Here is a 15,828-nt window from a genome sequence, read left to right as displayed (position 1 = left end):
ATTAAGACAGAGACGCAGACAGTATCAGCTTCTGCAGCTTTTTCAGAGAAATATTATAACTATTGCGGCCATTCAGGAGACCAAGCTAAATACAGACGAGGTCACGCAGGCAGCTCTCCAGCCCTTTTTATCTGAATACAGTGTTTGCGTTTAGAGCACTGCACGGGACCGGGCCGGCCCGAAAGTCCGGGGCCGACCCGGCCCGCGGGCCGGGACGGGCCGCCCGAAGTCGATTATCGGCGGGCCCGGGCCGGGCTCGGGCTCGACGCCGTGGGCCCGGGCCGGGCTCGGGCTTGAATTCATAGGCACGGCCGTTAATAGGTCCGACGTGAAGTGTAGGAAAGAGCATCAAAATGAATATTCTTGGTTTATTGTTGCGCGCTTCTTGCCGTTATTTGCACGCATTGTATTAAAAACGTGTTTTGCTAGGTCTGATGGTCACTATACTGCAATTTTAATGACAGTTCTTGTTCTGCAGCAATATTTTATATTTTGGTGTATAACATACCAAAGATACGATTACAAAGAATGCCCAAGAGGGGAATGAATTAATTCAGATATCCTGGAGCTTTGCACCTATGTCTATGTATGTACACGTGTGTTCTAGATATCGCACCAATCAAAATGCGGCTGCCGTGGCCGGGAATCAAACTCGTGTGCCAGAGAAACACCACCGGTTTACAACCACTGCAGGTGAAGTATTTCAACGCGCGTACATACTCGTTGATTCAAATGCGGATAGAAAATTTTTCCCCGATGTGGCGTGAACTGCAGACGCTGTAAGCTAAACTACGTGCACTTTTAAACCCTTATTTTTTGCGTCTCAGTTCATGACGTGCTTGTACAGACTAGATGCGCCGTCTGATCGCCCGGAATATAATAAACAAACTTTCTTCAGCGTCAAAGACCGGGCCTGGTCACACACTCGGACCATCCCTAGGCCAAAAAATAAATTACCGGGCTGGGCCGGGCCCGGGCTTGAGATGGCGGGCCCGGGCCGGGCTCGGGCCACCCTCACTTATGAATGCCCGGGCCCGGACCGGGCTCGGGCTAGGTGTTACGGGCCCGGGTTGGGCTCGGGCTTCGCGAAGCGGGCTCGGGCCGGGCTCGGGCCTTAAAATCAGGCCCGTGCAGTGCTCTATTTGCGTTAGCCACTCGGTTGGCCTATCAGGTGGGTGTATGCTATTGGTTAGTAAAAACCTTGATGCGACTGTCCTTGATTGCAAAGTCGATGATGTGGGGCGGTTTGTCTGCTGCGACGTTGACATACCGGGAACTGAATGGCGCATTATTTGTTTGTATGCCCCCAACAAATTGACTGAAAAGAGGAGTTTCTTCCTCTCCTTGGCTCAATTTTTGCGCACCGAGAGAAGTGTGCTACTCAGGAGGATCGTTCGGCAGGTAACTGGCGATATGATTCCAGTGCCGCGGTTCTCAGTGACCTGATTAGTGAGTACGGCCTAGTTGACATAGGAAGCGTTATAGGGAGCACTGTACACTTTACGCATTTTCATCGTTTTTCTAGTGCCCGTCTGAACCGAATTTATGTTTCAACGGAAAAGTGCTCCATTGTGCGTGATTATGTTGTTAGGCCAATATTTTTTTACTGATCATTGCATGGTCTCTGCACGGATCGGTCCACGGGGCTGGCGCGCTCCTCCCATCCCTTGGGAACTGTGGAAACTGAACAATAGTATACCCTGGGGCGGACTTTTTCAACACACAGTAACAGCTTGCTGGAACGATACATTCAAACTTTCAAGCCTTAGTATTTGCCAAAAATGGGACCTTTTTAAACAAGAAATCAAAAACGTAGCTATAGAGGCGTCGGCTCGGTCATTCTTTTTGAAGCGACTTCGCATGCATGAACTCCGCAGTTCCTTGATGCAATTACATGAGGCTGAAAGAGCTGAGGCCGGGACATTTTTTGATGAAATATGCAATGTTAAAGCTCAAATGCAGCAGCATATGACTGAAAAATATCGGGAGCCCTTGTTCGATCGAGAACGCGTAGGTTTTTGCAGGAGCCGCCAACACGACGCGCATTTGGAGATGAAAAGCAGACAGCGCTAAAAAATGTTATAGTCGAAATTGAGTATGGGGGCCAAAGCTACTCTGATAGCCGCAGTATACATGGAGCATTTTGTGCCCATTATGAAAAACTGTTTAATGGCAACACGGGTACCTGTAGTACACCTGATTTTTATGTATTCCTCCAGCCTTTTCCTAAGCTCAGTGACGATGAGCGGGCTCTTGTAGAAGGACCAATTACGCTTCAAGAAGTGGAAATTGCCATTACAAACCTGCAAACCCATAAGTCACCTGGACCTGATGGCCTCACTTCGGAGTTCTACCAAAAATTCTCGAGTATTCTGGCACCTGCCTTACATGAGGTATTTACAAAGGCCTATGAACTCGATATCCTGCCTCCTACATTTTACCAAGGTTATACTGTACTAATCCCGAAAAGTGACAACGCAGAAAAGTTGAAAAGCGTGGATGGCTACAGGCCGATATCTCTGTGTAACGTGGATTACAAGATATTCGCGAAGGTGCTGGAACGCAGGTTACAGATTGTAATCACAAGTCTGATAGGTTCGCACCAGACTTGCGGTATTCAGGGGCGGAGCATTCAGACCAACATCCATATTTCTCGTTCAGTACTGGAGTGCGTATCCGATGGTGCTGGGCAGGTTGCGCTCCTTCAAATTGATCTTGTCAAAGCATTTGACAGGGTTAGCCATCCTTTCCTTTTTGCTGTTCTGGAGTCAGCTTGGCTTGGGAAAGCCTTGTATAAGGGCATATCTCTCTGTTATAAAAGCTTTACGACCCGGTTGATTATAAATCGCGAACTCTCTAGACCTATTCCCATTAGATCTTCCGTACGGCAAGGTTGCCCGTTGGCACTCCTTTTATTCGGTTTGTACCTTGAGCCCCTGTGCATTAGTATTCTCCAAAGCAGTGCCATTCATGGTTTCTCACTGGAAAACTTGAAGTCAATGTTTTAGCCTATGCAGATGACCTTGCCTTTTTTTGTACGGACAAGAAAAGTGTTTTGGAGGTAATGATGCTGACACAGCGGTTTTGCGATGTAAGTGGTGCTAAGGTGAACCTTGAAAAATCAAGAGGTTTTTGGAAGGGCTGGTGGGGTACGCAGCCACGTCAATATGGAGGCATAACATGGGAATCTGAAACAATACAGTACCTTGGGGTTCCCTCATTGGTCTTCTGCACTTACTGTCAGGGGCGGATCCAGGTTTTTTCTGAGAGGGGGGTCAGCTTCTGTCAGTAATGATGATGATGATGATGATGATGAGGAGGACCCTTTTTTGTTCGCCGATATTTCAGACAAGCAAAAACGCAACAAATAGAAAAAAATATCAACTAGACTTTTTCTACGACCTTGGGGGTCATCTTGGGGGTACAAATTAAAAACAAATTAAAAAATTGAGGGAGGGGTCAGGACATCCGGAACCCCCCTCTGGATCCGCCAATGCTTACTGTAGTGAAGCGTAAAACGCAGGCATGGATGGGGCGGGAGCTGCCTATATTTGCGCTTGCAGGAGTGTGTAATGTATTTCTTGTCTCCAAACTTGTTTATGTTCTGCAGGTCCTTAGTTGCGCACGAAAAAACGTTCAAGCATTTGACAGAGTGTTGGCTACCTTCGTATGGCGATCCAAGTGGGAGTTCATGCGCCGTGATAACCTCTTCCTCCCGTTAAGGTCTGGTGGTGTTGGATTGGTGCATTTGTTTGTACACCAGCTCGTTTCGCGGTTCTTTTTTATCAAAACGGCTGATCATCCGTTTTTAAAAGTTTTTATTCAGCATAAATTAAGTGCTCATTTGCCTTTTTTATTTGCTCCAACCCATCCCGCGAATCCTAGGCCGCTTTGGGGCTTTCTGAAGGAGGTTGCTGACACTTTCAAGTTTCTTGTTGTGCGTTTTTCTCTGAAGTATTTGTACGGTCTCTCCAGGAAAGAATTGACGGGCATTTTAATTGAAAGTTTATTTCCAGTGCCCATTTACCGTCAACCATATCTGATGTTTTTAGGTGACAGTGTGTTGAAGCGCGTCAATAAAATGTGCATCCAAGCGGCTGCAAAAACTTTCTTTTTTAAGTTGCACCCATCAACGTTGCCTGTTAAAACATGGCTCAATATTAAAGGTGTATATGTGCCTTGGTCTGTTAACTGTCGCTTGTGTAACCAGCCGGAGACAATTGATCACTGCTTTGTTTTATGTGGGAATGCTGTGTTTTTTTTTTTGGATGTTCTGCAGCGGACTCTTAAAAAGGGCATAGACATCACCCCTTACAGTATACGATTCCTGCCAGTGATGAAGAAATGTGCTGTGCCATATGACCTTTTCGTGATGATAGGATTCTTTAGCCTATGGAAGTGTCGCATGATTGACCGCCATGCTGGGGAACCTCGTGGAACTAAGTCAATTTTTCGCGAACAATGTGCGCTTGTGTACAGTGTCTATGCGGCGCAATCGAAGCCGCCGAACTGGTTGCATTTCCTTGAAGCGTGTGTGTGCCTGCCTGACTTTTAAAATGTATTAGTGAATGTACCGTTATTGTAGTTAGGGTGGGACTTTAAGCTATTCGGGCTAGGTTCCCATGCAATGAAGCAAAAAAAGCGATGATAGCTCAGTCGGATAGACGGCGGTTTCATAAAGCGAGGGACGCAGGTTCGATTAAGACCACGGGAAGCGTTTTTTTTTTCTTCCCACTTATAGCTGCTCATGTTATTGTTCCCCACCGCTGCTAACCCCGTACCCCTCGGGCCTTTGGGGTGGCCCAGGGGTTAGGTTGCCGGTTTAATGGCGTTAAAGTGCTGTGTTCGATTCCTGGGACATCCCCAGAAACATTTTTTTTTGTTGTTGTTGACGCTTGGAGGTTTCTTGGTACGACGGACGGGCAAAACTCGTCCTACACAGCTCTGCTGTTAAAAGCGAAGGTCACTTCGTATGTTTGTGGTGGTGCGGTCGCTTCTGATCGTGTGGCTCTTCAGAGTACAGATAAACCACGTTGCAGCCACCTGCGGTGAAAGAGGGGGGAATTACACATTTTCCACTGGTGCCTTGAGCTCTGGCTACATGCCGGGAGAGTTACAGTACCGCAAATGGGCCGGCCACTGCTGCTCGATCTTAGGGAAAAATCAAGTGCCATAAGATAACGTCCACTACCAGTCTCTCAACTTTTCGAAAGCTTCGCGATTCACGGACGTTGACTTTTTACATCAAATAAACCCTTTTTTTTTTCTTGGTAGGCAAAACATCGTTAGAAAAATATTAGAAAGTGACTCTCTAAGCAGTGCCGGTCTTAGGGGTGTGCGACCAGTGCCGTCGCACAAGGCGCCGGCGAGAAGGGGGCGCAGTAGTTCGCACCGGGCGCCGAATGAGGTAATGCCGACCCTGCCTCCAATAGTTGCTGACGGCATGCGGAGCATATAATTAATCTACTGGATAAATGCACCTGCGGGAAGGATCTTTGGTAAAAGTAGTCTGTGGTATGGCTGGTATGAGCTTATTTTGACGAGTTTTAGCTCACATCGAGGAACCCTTGGACCCAGCAAGGGAGAAAGCCTGGAAAAGCAGAATAACGACAAACGGGGCAACGACCGCGGCTACCCAAACTGCCGAGCGGTGTGCTGCAGTCACTAGCAGCATAGGCATGGGCCGCGTTGCCTGGGCCCCGTCACCATCACGGACAGCGGCAGCACGCGCCAGTATTTCTGTTTTCGTTTTTTTCTCAATTAAGCGTAGACCGTACGCAGTTAATCGGATTTGAGTGCTTTAAAGCACCTCAACGTAGTTACTGGCACCGGTATATCCGACATACTTTGTTTTTGTGCTTTATCTCGCCTCTCCTAAACGCTTTTTGCAACCCGTTTTTTTTCCCCGCGAAAATCAATCCAGTGCGTATTTTTAACTAAAACAACCCTGGTACTACTGGTCTTGCCTGCCTGCTCGCTCGCCTGCTTAGTGTTACCTCAAATATGCTTAATACTTGAAATATGATATGCCACCAGTTTTAGTAGTTTGCAAGGGTCTTGCCTTTGTATACCTCGTATTCAAGCTGATTGTTATAGCAGCACTTTTCATGCTGTTTTTTGTCCAACTATGACGTTTTTTTTTTTACTAAAGAATATTTACTGTCCTTAAACGAAGGTTTAATTCATTGCCTTTTTACACATGTCGCAAACATGTCACATGTCCCGTAATAGAGAGAGAGAGAGAGAGAGAGAGAGAGAGAGAGAGAGAGAGAGAGAGAGAGAGAGAGAGAGAGAGAGAGAGAGAGAGAGAGAGAGGGGGGAGGGAGGGAGGGAGGGAGGGAGGGAGGGAGGGAGATACTATTCTTTTTGGGCTGGAGGTAGCGGAAGCGTATCCCTCGCCCGGGAAGTCATGTACCGGTATAATAACCTGGATACAGAACAACCTTACACAAACCAAAAAACCCGTGCCTTCATATTTCTGTTGAGCTGATCACCTTGGCTTTGTATTTTTTTTTCTTTATTGCCGACTGGGCACAACAAAACAAGTACTACAGAATCAGCCCAAAGGGCTGAAAAAGGAGAGGTACGTACATAAAAACCGCCGCGCTTTTAGCTGGTGGTTGCGTTTTTGTGAACTTTTAAAACAGCAAGTTCATTCATAACCGATATCACTTCGTCTTTGTATTCCAGCTTCAAAAACACTTCGCGGAGCTTACACACGTGTTCAACAAAGTGGTTTCCCACCGACTTTGCATTGACATCTGCATTCCGTACCTCCATTCTACTCTTCCATATGCTGTGTAGACCCAAAACAAAAAACAAATCGTGTGGTAGAACATCTGGTTTAACATCTAGGAAACGAATTCCACGTGGGGTAAGGGGGAGGTCTTTTTTCACGGTAGGTTGCAAGACGTCCCCCCCCCCCCCCCCCCCAAAAAAAAAAAATACAGCGTCCCAACATTCTATAAAGACAGGTTCGACACTTTCCGGTTTTTTACATAGTGTACAGTCGGCACCCCATGGCAAAAATAAATCTTTTTCTAACATCCAAGTTTTTACCGGTAGCGTATTAGTGTGTAATTTGAAGAAGAACGTTTTAACAGGTCCTGGTACTAGCATTCCTTTCACTCTCCGTTGAACATCATGTCCGGATCCGCGACTATACAAGGAACCGTACATCGGTTCTGGGAATAGACAATCGATGAGGTCACACAATTTTTTACGGTTTACAGTAGACAAAAATTCTCTAGAAAAACGCGCCACTAGAAAACGACAGGAGAAAGCAACTTCTCTCAAAAAGAGACTAACCGAATAACCTGCGTCCGCTGACTTCACTACAAGGTCGGGCAAAGCACTCGCAACCGTGATCTGTAGGTGCGTATAAACGGGTCCGCCTGATCCCGGAAAAACAAAAAACGGGAAACAAGTTGTCTGACAAAAATTTACACCATCTTCCCGCCAGGGGAACCATGGGTAGATGCGACGCATCGTGGGGTTTTCGTTGCGTTTCCGTTATGTTGTTTCCATTTAGCGTGTTAATTTGTTGTTGTTTCCATTATATTACGTACGGTTGCGCCGACCATCGCGATAGCAGGCCTGTTAGTCTCCATTCAAATCATCGGTGGTCATCGGATGTCATCGGAGCGGCGGAACGACTGAGCGGAGCGGCGCAGTTACCGCGTTTATATGTACCGCGCGTTAACGGTGAGGGGAATGAGAGAGAGCAGCGCATGCGCATGTGTTGGATGTTTAATCGAGCGCTAACGCGCGCTGACACCCAGCTGGCACGGCGACGGGAGCGAGCGCTAACACGCAGATGGCGCTGCGGTGAGAGCGGCGTTAGCGCGCAGTCGGCTCGGCGAGGAGAATGGGGGATGGATGCGGACTACGGACGACGGAAGACGCCGTAGGGACAAGGCGAGTTAAAAAGATGCGTCGCATCTAAAAAGATGCGAGAGTGACAGGCCTCCCCTTCGAACTTTTCTGAATAAGTTGTTCCGGCTCGTCCTTTCGTAAGTCGACTGCCAAATGTACGGCATGTATTGCGGCATGTATTGCGGCATGTACCTCGAATACTGCCTCCCTAGTTCGAATTTCGCGCTACTCAGCAAACGGTCGATAATTTCGGTTCCTGACGGCGGAGGTGGAGGCGGAAAACAATGACGCGCGCTTGTACGAAATCTGGGCGCTCGTTAAAAGGTCCCCAGGTGGTGTTAATTAATCCAAGCCCTCCACTACGGCGTGCCTCATAGCCTGGTGCACGTTTAGCGCGTCAAACCCCAATTTAACCTTCGTTTATGCTAAGCGTTGCCCGCTCTCGACCACACTACGCACCTTTTTATCGATGAAAACTGAACTGGATACGCGGGGAGAGCAATAATTAAAATGCAAAGGCAACACCTATCGGCAAACACGTTTGCACGGACTGTGCGAAAGGAAAAAAAACATAAATGTATGAACAGCTTTTATTTCAGACTCGACCGGGTAACCATGAACAAGTAAACCGAACTTCATGGAATTTAAATTCAGACCATTCGACGGCGCATGCCACTAGATTGCAACAAAAAGAAATTTCAGGCCAGTGAAAAAATCACCCTCCGGCGCTACTTGCAAATAACTGGCTTTCACCGCTGCAAACTTCAGCGGGGGCTGACTCCCCTCTGCAATGCGATTCATTAAAATTTTGTTTCCTTTTTCAAATAAATCCGCAGGCAGTGAGCGTGGTGAGTGCCGCTTGGGACGTTTGGTGGCGTAGAATGACTGATAAATAAAACACAATGAGATATACAGTGATAGATGTTTAAAAATCCGTGAGCATGTAAAAGCGAACAAGTAGCTTCCTGAGCGGTGGCGTCATAATATCTTATCCAACCCACTGCCAAAGAGCATGCGCCCGGTTCACCACTCCGGTCGACGAGAAGCTAGAGCAAAAGCCCTAGACAAGAAATACGGCACCCTCCCGGAAACGTTCTACACGGAAGCAGCCGCAATCCGCGGTAGAAGAGCAAAGACAGTGGTAGTCACCACAAAGACAGAGCTCCTTGTAAGTGCCACCGTAATAACCGCATAGACCTAAGAAGCGGAGGAGCTAGCTTTGGCGCTGACCCTCACGCAGACGGAAGCCCCGGTGGTCGTAACAGACTCCCAAGAATCGTGCAGGAGCTTCAGGTCGGGTTGGGTGGCACCAGCAACGCACCGCATGCTCTCAACCAAATTCCCCGACAGAAGAGTAAGAATTGTGTGGACGCCTGCACATTCTTCCATCGGGAGGGCAACAAATCTGCCCACCAAAAGGGCCGAGAACTTGCCGACCAGGCCTCGGAGGATGTGGATAAACCTGTACATCTTGTAACATACCCATAAATAATACAACATTGCAAGCTTAATCGACGGACTTTCCCGCTACCTCACCCAAGCTTCACGAAATCTCAAGAAACAACACTTAGACTCCTACAAACCAACACCTTCCCGCATCCAGTTAGGCTTCACCGGATATCCCCCAGCCAGTATCCAGCAGAATGCAAATACTGCCAAGAACTTGGCACACTAAGACATATTATCCTAGAGTGTAGAAAAAACAAGCACCCACCACCCCTTCCCCGCATCCCAAATCCTCAAGAGCAGTGGGGGACACTGCTGTCCATCCAGCTCCTGCCTCTCGGACCACCTCCTGCTCACCGAGAGGGCAGCCGGTGCTAAGACAGCTCATGGATTCCTGTGAAGAGGGAACCACTCCTACAAGAACACCGTAAATTCTCTGACAATAAATGTTTTTCTCTCTCTTTCTCTCCCTCTCCCTCGAACACCCTAGGCTGGGAAGAATGTGCACGCCTTACAGGGACAGGCGACCAATTTTTGTTTAAGTATATTTTCTCTATACCAAATGAAAGGGCGTCCCTTAAAACACCCTAACCTGAAGCGGCTTTGCTGATAGCGCCCAACAACTTTTGGAATCGGAATAATATAGATCTACCAGCCATACGTAGCCCGCCGAAAGGAACGCTGGAAAGCATGACAGTGATCCGTGCGGCAACATTCTTTAAACTGCACGTGAGATGAAAAGAGGTACTTAAAGGGACACTGAAGTGAATTTGTCAAGCTCCCGTTTTTGCTTGCACTGCGTAGACTGGCTCAAATTAGCACACTTTTCATCGTTTATTCGGTTGACAAATCGGTAATTATTTTACAAAGCGCGAAAGAAGAAAAACTACCATGCGCGGTTTGCGGCGGCCGCACCAACTAAAGCTGTGACGTTAGGAGGAGCGGGCACCGTGATTGGACGATGCCCAAGGTGAGCAACCAAACAAGTTTCGGTTTCGGTTTCGGTTCTGTAAAACACAACCGTTGCCGTTGTTGGATGGGTATTCTCAATAACTCAGTAATCATCGTACCGCGCTTCTGCCATGTTGTCAGCTGTAAAAATGCATAAAGATAAGCCTCCTAGGACGGATTGGAATCGTAGCATTCACTAGCCGAAACCTACGCAGTGCATGAACGCCCTCCGCGTACCCGCAGACGCCCAAATGTCATGCACTTTTCCCCCATATTTGGAGCTTGCCTCCCTCATGCCTGTGTCGTAAAAAGCGTGTTCGCACCAGTCCAAGGGTCGGTTCATTCTGGCCTGTGCCCACTGCCTGCAAGCACTCGGTGCTTATGGCAACAGCACGCCAACGAGAACTCGCTGGCGCGCCAGTGCCAGCCTGCGCGCGGTTTGTGAACTAAGTCGTGGAGCCATGAACGTTGCGGCCCAAAAAAAGGTGAACTCAATATAGAAAACATCGGTGGAAAACGAAAAAGTGAACTTACAAAAAAAAAAGCACGTACCCGCGGGGATTCGAACTCGTGACTTGCAAACACGCTTGCGGTTGCATACCTAGCAACCCAGACCGCTAGGCCACGGAGCGGGCTCCGCTAGAATGGGTAATATAGGGTATATATTGTACAATCAGTTTACACTTTTATTTAGTTTTGGCATTTCAAGCAGCTTAGGTGACTATTTGTTGTATTGCGCTCGTGCATTAAGCGTCGCCCGAGTTTCCACAATAGCTAACGTCTAGTAATTGCATTTCGTAGGCGGAAAAGCGTTCGCAGATGCGTAGTCGTGCTGCTGACCGCTGTGCTTGTTCGCCCAGCGCAAAAAAGTGCTTCCCGCACCCTAGTTTTCCGCTGTACGGTACAAATATCAGTTGATTTTATTTCCTTAGTACCTATATTGACTTCGCTGACTCTTCTCCCGCCTTCAAGAGGCCTTATATTTTCCTACTGGCATACCAGTCAGCGAAGCGTCGCATGTGCGCTTGTGCAGCGCTTGTGTGAAGCGATCTTGTCTTGGAGCTAGATACAGTGTACAAACTAACCAAGTAAAGGAAGGCAAATTCTACCATTCACAAACGTGCCCTGGCTTCGTTTCAACTGAGCGAACGAATTGCGACGACCCGTCGGCGGCCGGCGGACGAAACGCTGGGCCGACTGACTCCGTCTGAAGGCCGGGGAGCCGTGCAGTAGCGCAGCGCGCAGCCAATTGCCAGCTTATCCCCTCCTGACGTCACACGAAAACGCCGCAGAAAATGGGCGAGCGTAAAGAGAGGAGGACACCATTTTCGAATTAATTTTTCTACTAAATAAAATCGCGTAAACGCGCCCAGGGTGGTTGAAACATGGCCTGGGGACTCCGGACTACAATTTGCGCAAGTAATCCCGCAATGTTTACATATCACTTCAGTGTCCCTTTAAAACCTTATCTCCGGCTAAAACAACAATAATGTGCAACACTTCCTGTTCCTTTATGTGGTTTTTGAATCACGCGTTGAAATAGACAAACTTCTTTGGACACGTACGGTAGTGTCCCGTTTAGACACCACATGGCGCCACCTTTCATACTTCAGAACTTTTGTGTGCAAAATTAAAACTATTCCCGCGTGTTTATTTAGAAATTCCTTGCGGTTACCCTAGTACATTAAAAGCTGCAGGCTTTCATATGAGCTAGAGGACATGCACTCAACAAAAATCGGTTGTCTGTCCCTTTAATAAACACATGAGCGGAAAAGGACGCGTCTTCGCACGCGTCTCCCGCTCCGAGAACCGGTTTGGCTGCCGCAACAACCTGATTCTGACGCCAGACACGTCTGCGTCCGAGCGATCCAGCTTCCCACGCGTCGCGTCAAAATAGAGTTTTAGATTACCGGGCTACCGGGTTACCGTACCGTTACCTTTGTAGCATGACACCACTGCGCGTGCGCGAGCAGTTACCGTAAACGATAATAAACCGGCGCACGTTTTACCGTCGCCACCCAGCTCCCTGCGCTGGCGAAATGCACCCTCGCGTCGGGATTTCCACGTTCATTAACTATAATAAATGCGGGAAGAAACTCTGTAAACGAGACTGTACATTTATATTACCCAAAACCCAAAATAAATACGCGCATCGGACACAGACGAAAGACTAACAAAGGGTAAGCGCGGCTAAGACTCGACAAGAATGTCAATTAAGATAAAAAGTCGCAGTACGCGTGTGTCACTCGCAAATGCAGTGCGCTCGGAGCTTGATGCTTGGTACATCCGATAAAAGTAATCTTAGTCGGTGTTGCTTATTGCGTTATTCTTGTTAAATGAGGCTCAGGAGTTCGACAAACGACGATTTGTCTCAGATGGGTGGGCGAAATGTCAGCCCTTACTCGTGATAAGCCTCGCCCACCCCAAATAGTTCAGATACGTTTCTAAAGTGGCAAAGCACTTGTAGCCTCCTAATTCGTGCTGGGAAGGAGATGTCTACCATTATTTCAAAAGAAAAATATTGTGTTGTGAGCGTCTAATTTAAAAAGTCCGAGATTCAAGCTATTTCACGCGTAACCGAAAAGTTCTAGGCAACAGAGTTGCGTGTCATTGGTTTTGAGACTTATTCGTAAGATGTCGCCACCGGCATTCCGGTGGCCGGTACGGGGAACCACAGGGCAGTTGCTGTAATCAAGACGCGAGGGTGCACTTCGTTGGCGCAGGGAGCTCGGTGGGAACGGTAAGCCCTGTGCCGGTAAGTTACTGTTCACGGTAACTACTCGCGCATGCGAAGTTGACTCCCGCAATCACGGTACACTGTAACGTAAACACAATAACGGTGGTTGGACGATCGCGGGAGCTGCCGATCCGGGAGCCTACCGGCAGCCCAACGGGCTCCCTAAATGGGAGGCACGTTCGCAGACGGGTCCTTTTCCGCTCACATGCTTCGCCCTTGGGGCAAACACATGTGCAAGTAACGATGCTTTTCCGCACGCATTTTTTCCCTATCCGAAACAGGTGCTGCAGCCTTCATGCGGGTTCTTGACGGCTCCCGAACCGATTTCCGTGGATAGAGAATGCCTGCCTAAACGCGTCGTTGTCCGCACGTTTCACCCTTTCAGGAGCCCGCAACACAGCACTTCTAGCACGGCTTTCGCACACCGTGCAAATCTTGCTTTGCGTTCTAAACGTCTCACTGATCGAGTTTGCTCCCTTTAGCTGCGGCATGGGCGGCTGACGCTCGTTTTTTTGTTGACCTGTATCGGCATTTCACCGCCGTCATTCCCATTGCATCCCTTTTTGCCGCCCACTCTGTCCTGTACTCCCGTCACACTCCATTTTACAACGCGCACAAGCGGTTACGGGCCGTGTCGGGAAGAAGCAGCGGTGCGAATGCAGCGCCACCGAAGCCGATCTCCCGTCGGCTCGGGTTTTGGTTTGATGTCCCCCTCTCGGTACACGGTCTGTATTTTGTCTACATGTCCCATCTATTGCTCACGCAATGATAACTCTTGGGTGTTAAGTCCATCTGTGTAGCGACAGGCCTTGTTGCAGTGAACATTTAACGAACTGGTCGATCGCACGTCCGAGTGTGCTAGCGCTAAGAGTTTTACTACCCTTGATATTTAGATATACGCAATGTAGAGGACCAAGGAGGAAAGAAAAACGCAATTCAGAACAGCCCCGAAGTGGCCTCCCACATTGCATTTTCGCTTCCGCGTGCAGTCAACCTAAACGCTGCAGTACAGATTCGTCCCACGTCGGCTTTTTTCGGCGAAAGTATCCGACTTGAACTGGCCATGTTTGAGGCGGGCAAGAATAAACCACGGAGAAAAGCCAGCAGTGGACAATGCGGGCCCAAACGGGAAGAAAAGAGACGCCGAGTGCGTCCCGAATGCGGTGCATACTTTCTCAAAGGAGGGACGCGCACGCTGAGAACGGGTCGTCGGTCCTCGGCGTCGTCGGCAAGCTGCGCTCGGGGCCATTTGCTTGCGTAAAGCCTCCCGGATCCGCGCTGCGCGTCTTGATGCGCGCGGCGACCGATCGCTGCTGGCGGTGCACGTTAGAAGAATCGGTCGCCCGAGGCTGAGGGACGACCGTTTGCAAAAGCTGAGCACCACCCAAGGCGTTGCGGAGGCGCTGACCTGGATCGATTCCCTGGAAACCTTTCTCGTTTATGTATTCGACTCTCCCTTCCGGCAGACCAGACGAATGGTCAAAGCGGTTTGCTCGTGTCTGCTACCGACTCCATGGGTGCCCTCGATATTAGCTCTTATTGATGACTACGGCGTGCGCCTCCGCCGGAGCGTCAGCATCCCGGACGCGGCTGACCCGGCGTTGTCCAAAGATATGCGGCTCCTCTCCGGTCTCGCATATCGTGTATCTCAAGTCCTCCGTACGATTATTGTTACTTCTTTTGCTCCCCCGCCGCCCCCGCCTTTCTTTTCTGGTCTTTTATTTACCGAGTTCAGCAACTTTCATATGTGTTCGCGCCTGAAGGTCACTTTTTCTTTTCTCTTTGGTAGGAAGTATTTTTGTTCTACCTGAAAGAGGGCCTCTCAAAGACGCCATGACGCTGGTGACAGCCGATGCAAAGTGCGGCCGATGCAAACGAAAACAGATGCCATATGTTCAGTGACTGCCTAGGAAACAGTGTAGCAGTCCAGTTGATACGTTAGGCTGTGTAGCTTCGTGAAAGTACAGTCTTTGTCAGAGGTATTCAGATCATTCTGCCGGTGGTTAGTGCCGAGGTCATTCAGTTTCCTACTGGTAAATGAAATCGATCCACTGCAAGCGTAACTCCTACAAAAAGGCATCTCTACTTTTCACCCTTAGAAAAAGTCTGCTCATAAAAAAGCTTAACCCCGATATATCAATGCTGCTTCAGAATCAGTAAGAACGCTTTGTTGATTTTGTTTTTGGTGTACAAAGCCGCTACAAAGATTGTCTTATTGAATTAGAAACGACCAAACGCACGTATTCTGTCAAAAAGCTCCTGGTTAGAAAATTTGTAACCTAAAAAAAGAGCTCAATGTGGCTTATTGCGGCTTTCGACAGCCGTTCACGTAGCAACTTCTTGTCGGGCCGTCGACGGCAGAATGGAGAGTGTCGGATCGAAGTTTTTAACACCTTGCGCTGACCGCCAGCGATTTTGGCAGACGCTCTGGTGCAAAACAAAACTGTCCTTACTTGAATTGGTCCTCCAATGACTGTGGACTGGCATTTACCCACCACTCTTTCGTTAATTTGGTCCACTATTGTAGCTTACCAATTGTGAGGTTTCGAAACATGGGCCGAAATGCAGCACACGCGGGGGCCGAAACTTGGGGGTGGAAACATGAGCCGAAATGCAGCACACCTTTCACATAAATCGAAAATCGAACCATTAAAAATATTTTCGGTTTTACTTGTCGTGGGACGCCGCTGCAAATGATGTTTTGACGTTGTAGCGTTATTAAGTCAGTTAAATTAGTTCGTCGGGCTTTTCCTTCACGTGTATCATGTGTACTTTTTTCTCCTACTTCGCCCGTCATGCCAAAATGTGTAGTTTTCTAG

The 15,828-nt window shown here is 48.5% G+C and overlaps 2 protein-coding genes across 3 annotated transcripts in view; both read left to right on the top strand.

The window, feature by feature from the left end:
- Positions 1–15,828, top strand: part of LOC144148956 (inactive dipeptidyl peptidase 10-like) — a 541,623-nt gene that overhangs the window by 151,611 nt on the left and 374,184 nt on the right. The gene's annotated exons all lie outside the window — the stretch shown is intronic.
- LOC144170020 (uncharacterized) lies at positions 3,692–4,555 on the top strand. The gene has a single exon (XM_077699511.1). It carries the CDS (start codon positions 3,692–3,694, stop codon positions 4,553–4,555), a length of 864 nt encoding a protein of 287 aa, XP_077555637.1.

This window comes from Haemaphysalis longicornis, unplaced genomic scaffold (assembly GCF_048455015.1).
Source record: "Haemaphysalis longicornis isolate Haplotype H1 unplaced genomic scaffold, Haemaphysalis longicornis Haplotype H1 scaffold_1, whole genome shotgun sequence".
Classification (NCBI taxonomy): Eukaryota; Metazoa; Arthropoda; class Arachnida; order Ixodida; family Ixodidae; genus Haemaphysalis; species Haemaphysalis longicornis.
The sequence above is the reverse complement of the archived record's forward strand: the minus strand, read 5'-3'. Positions and strand labels throughout refer to the sequence as shown.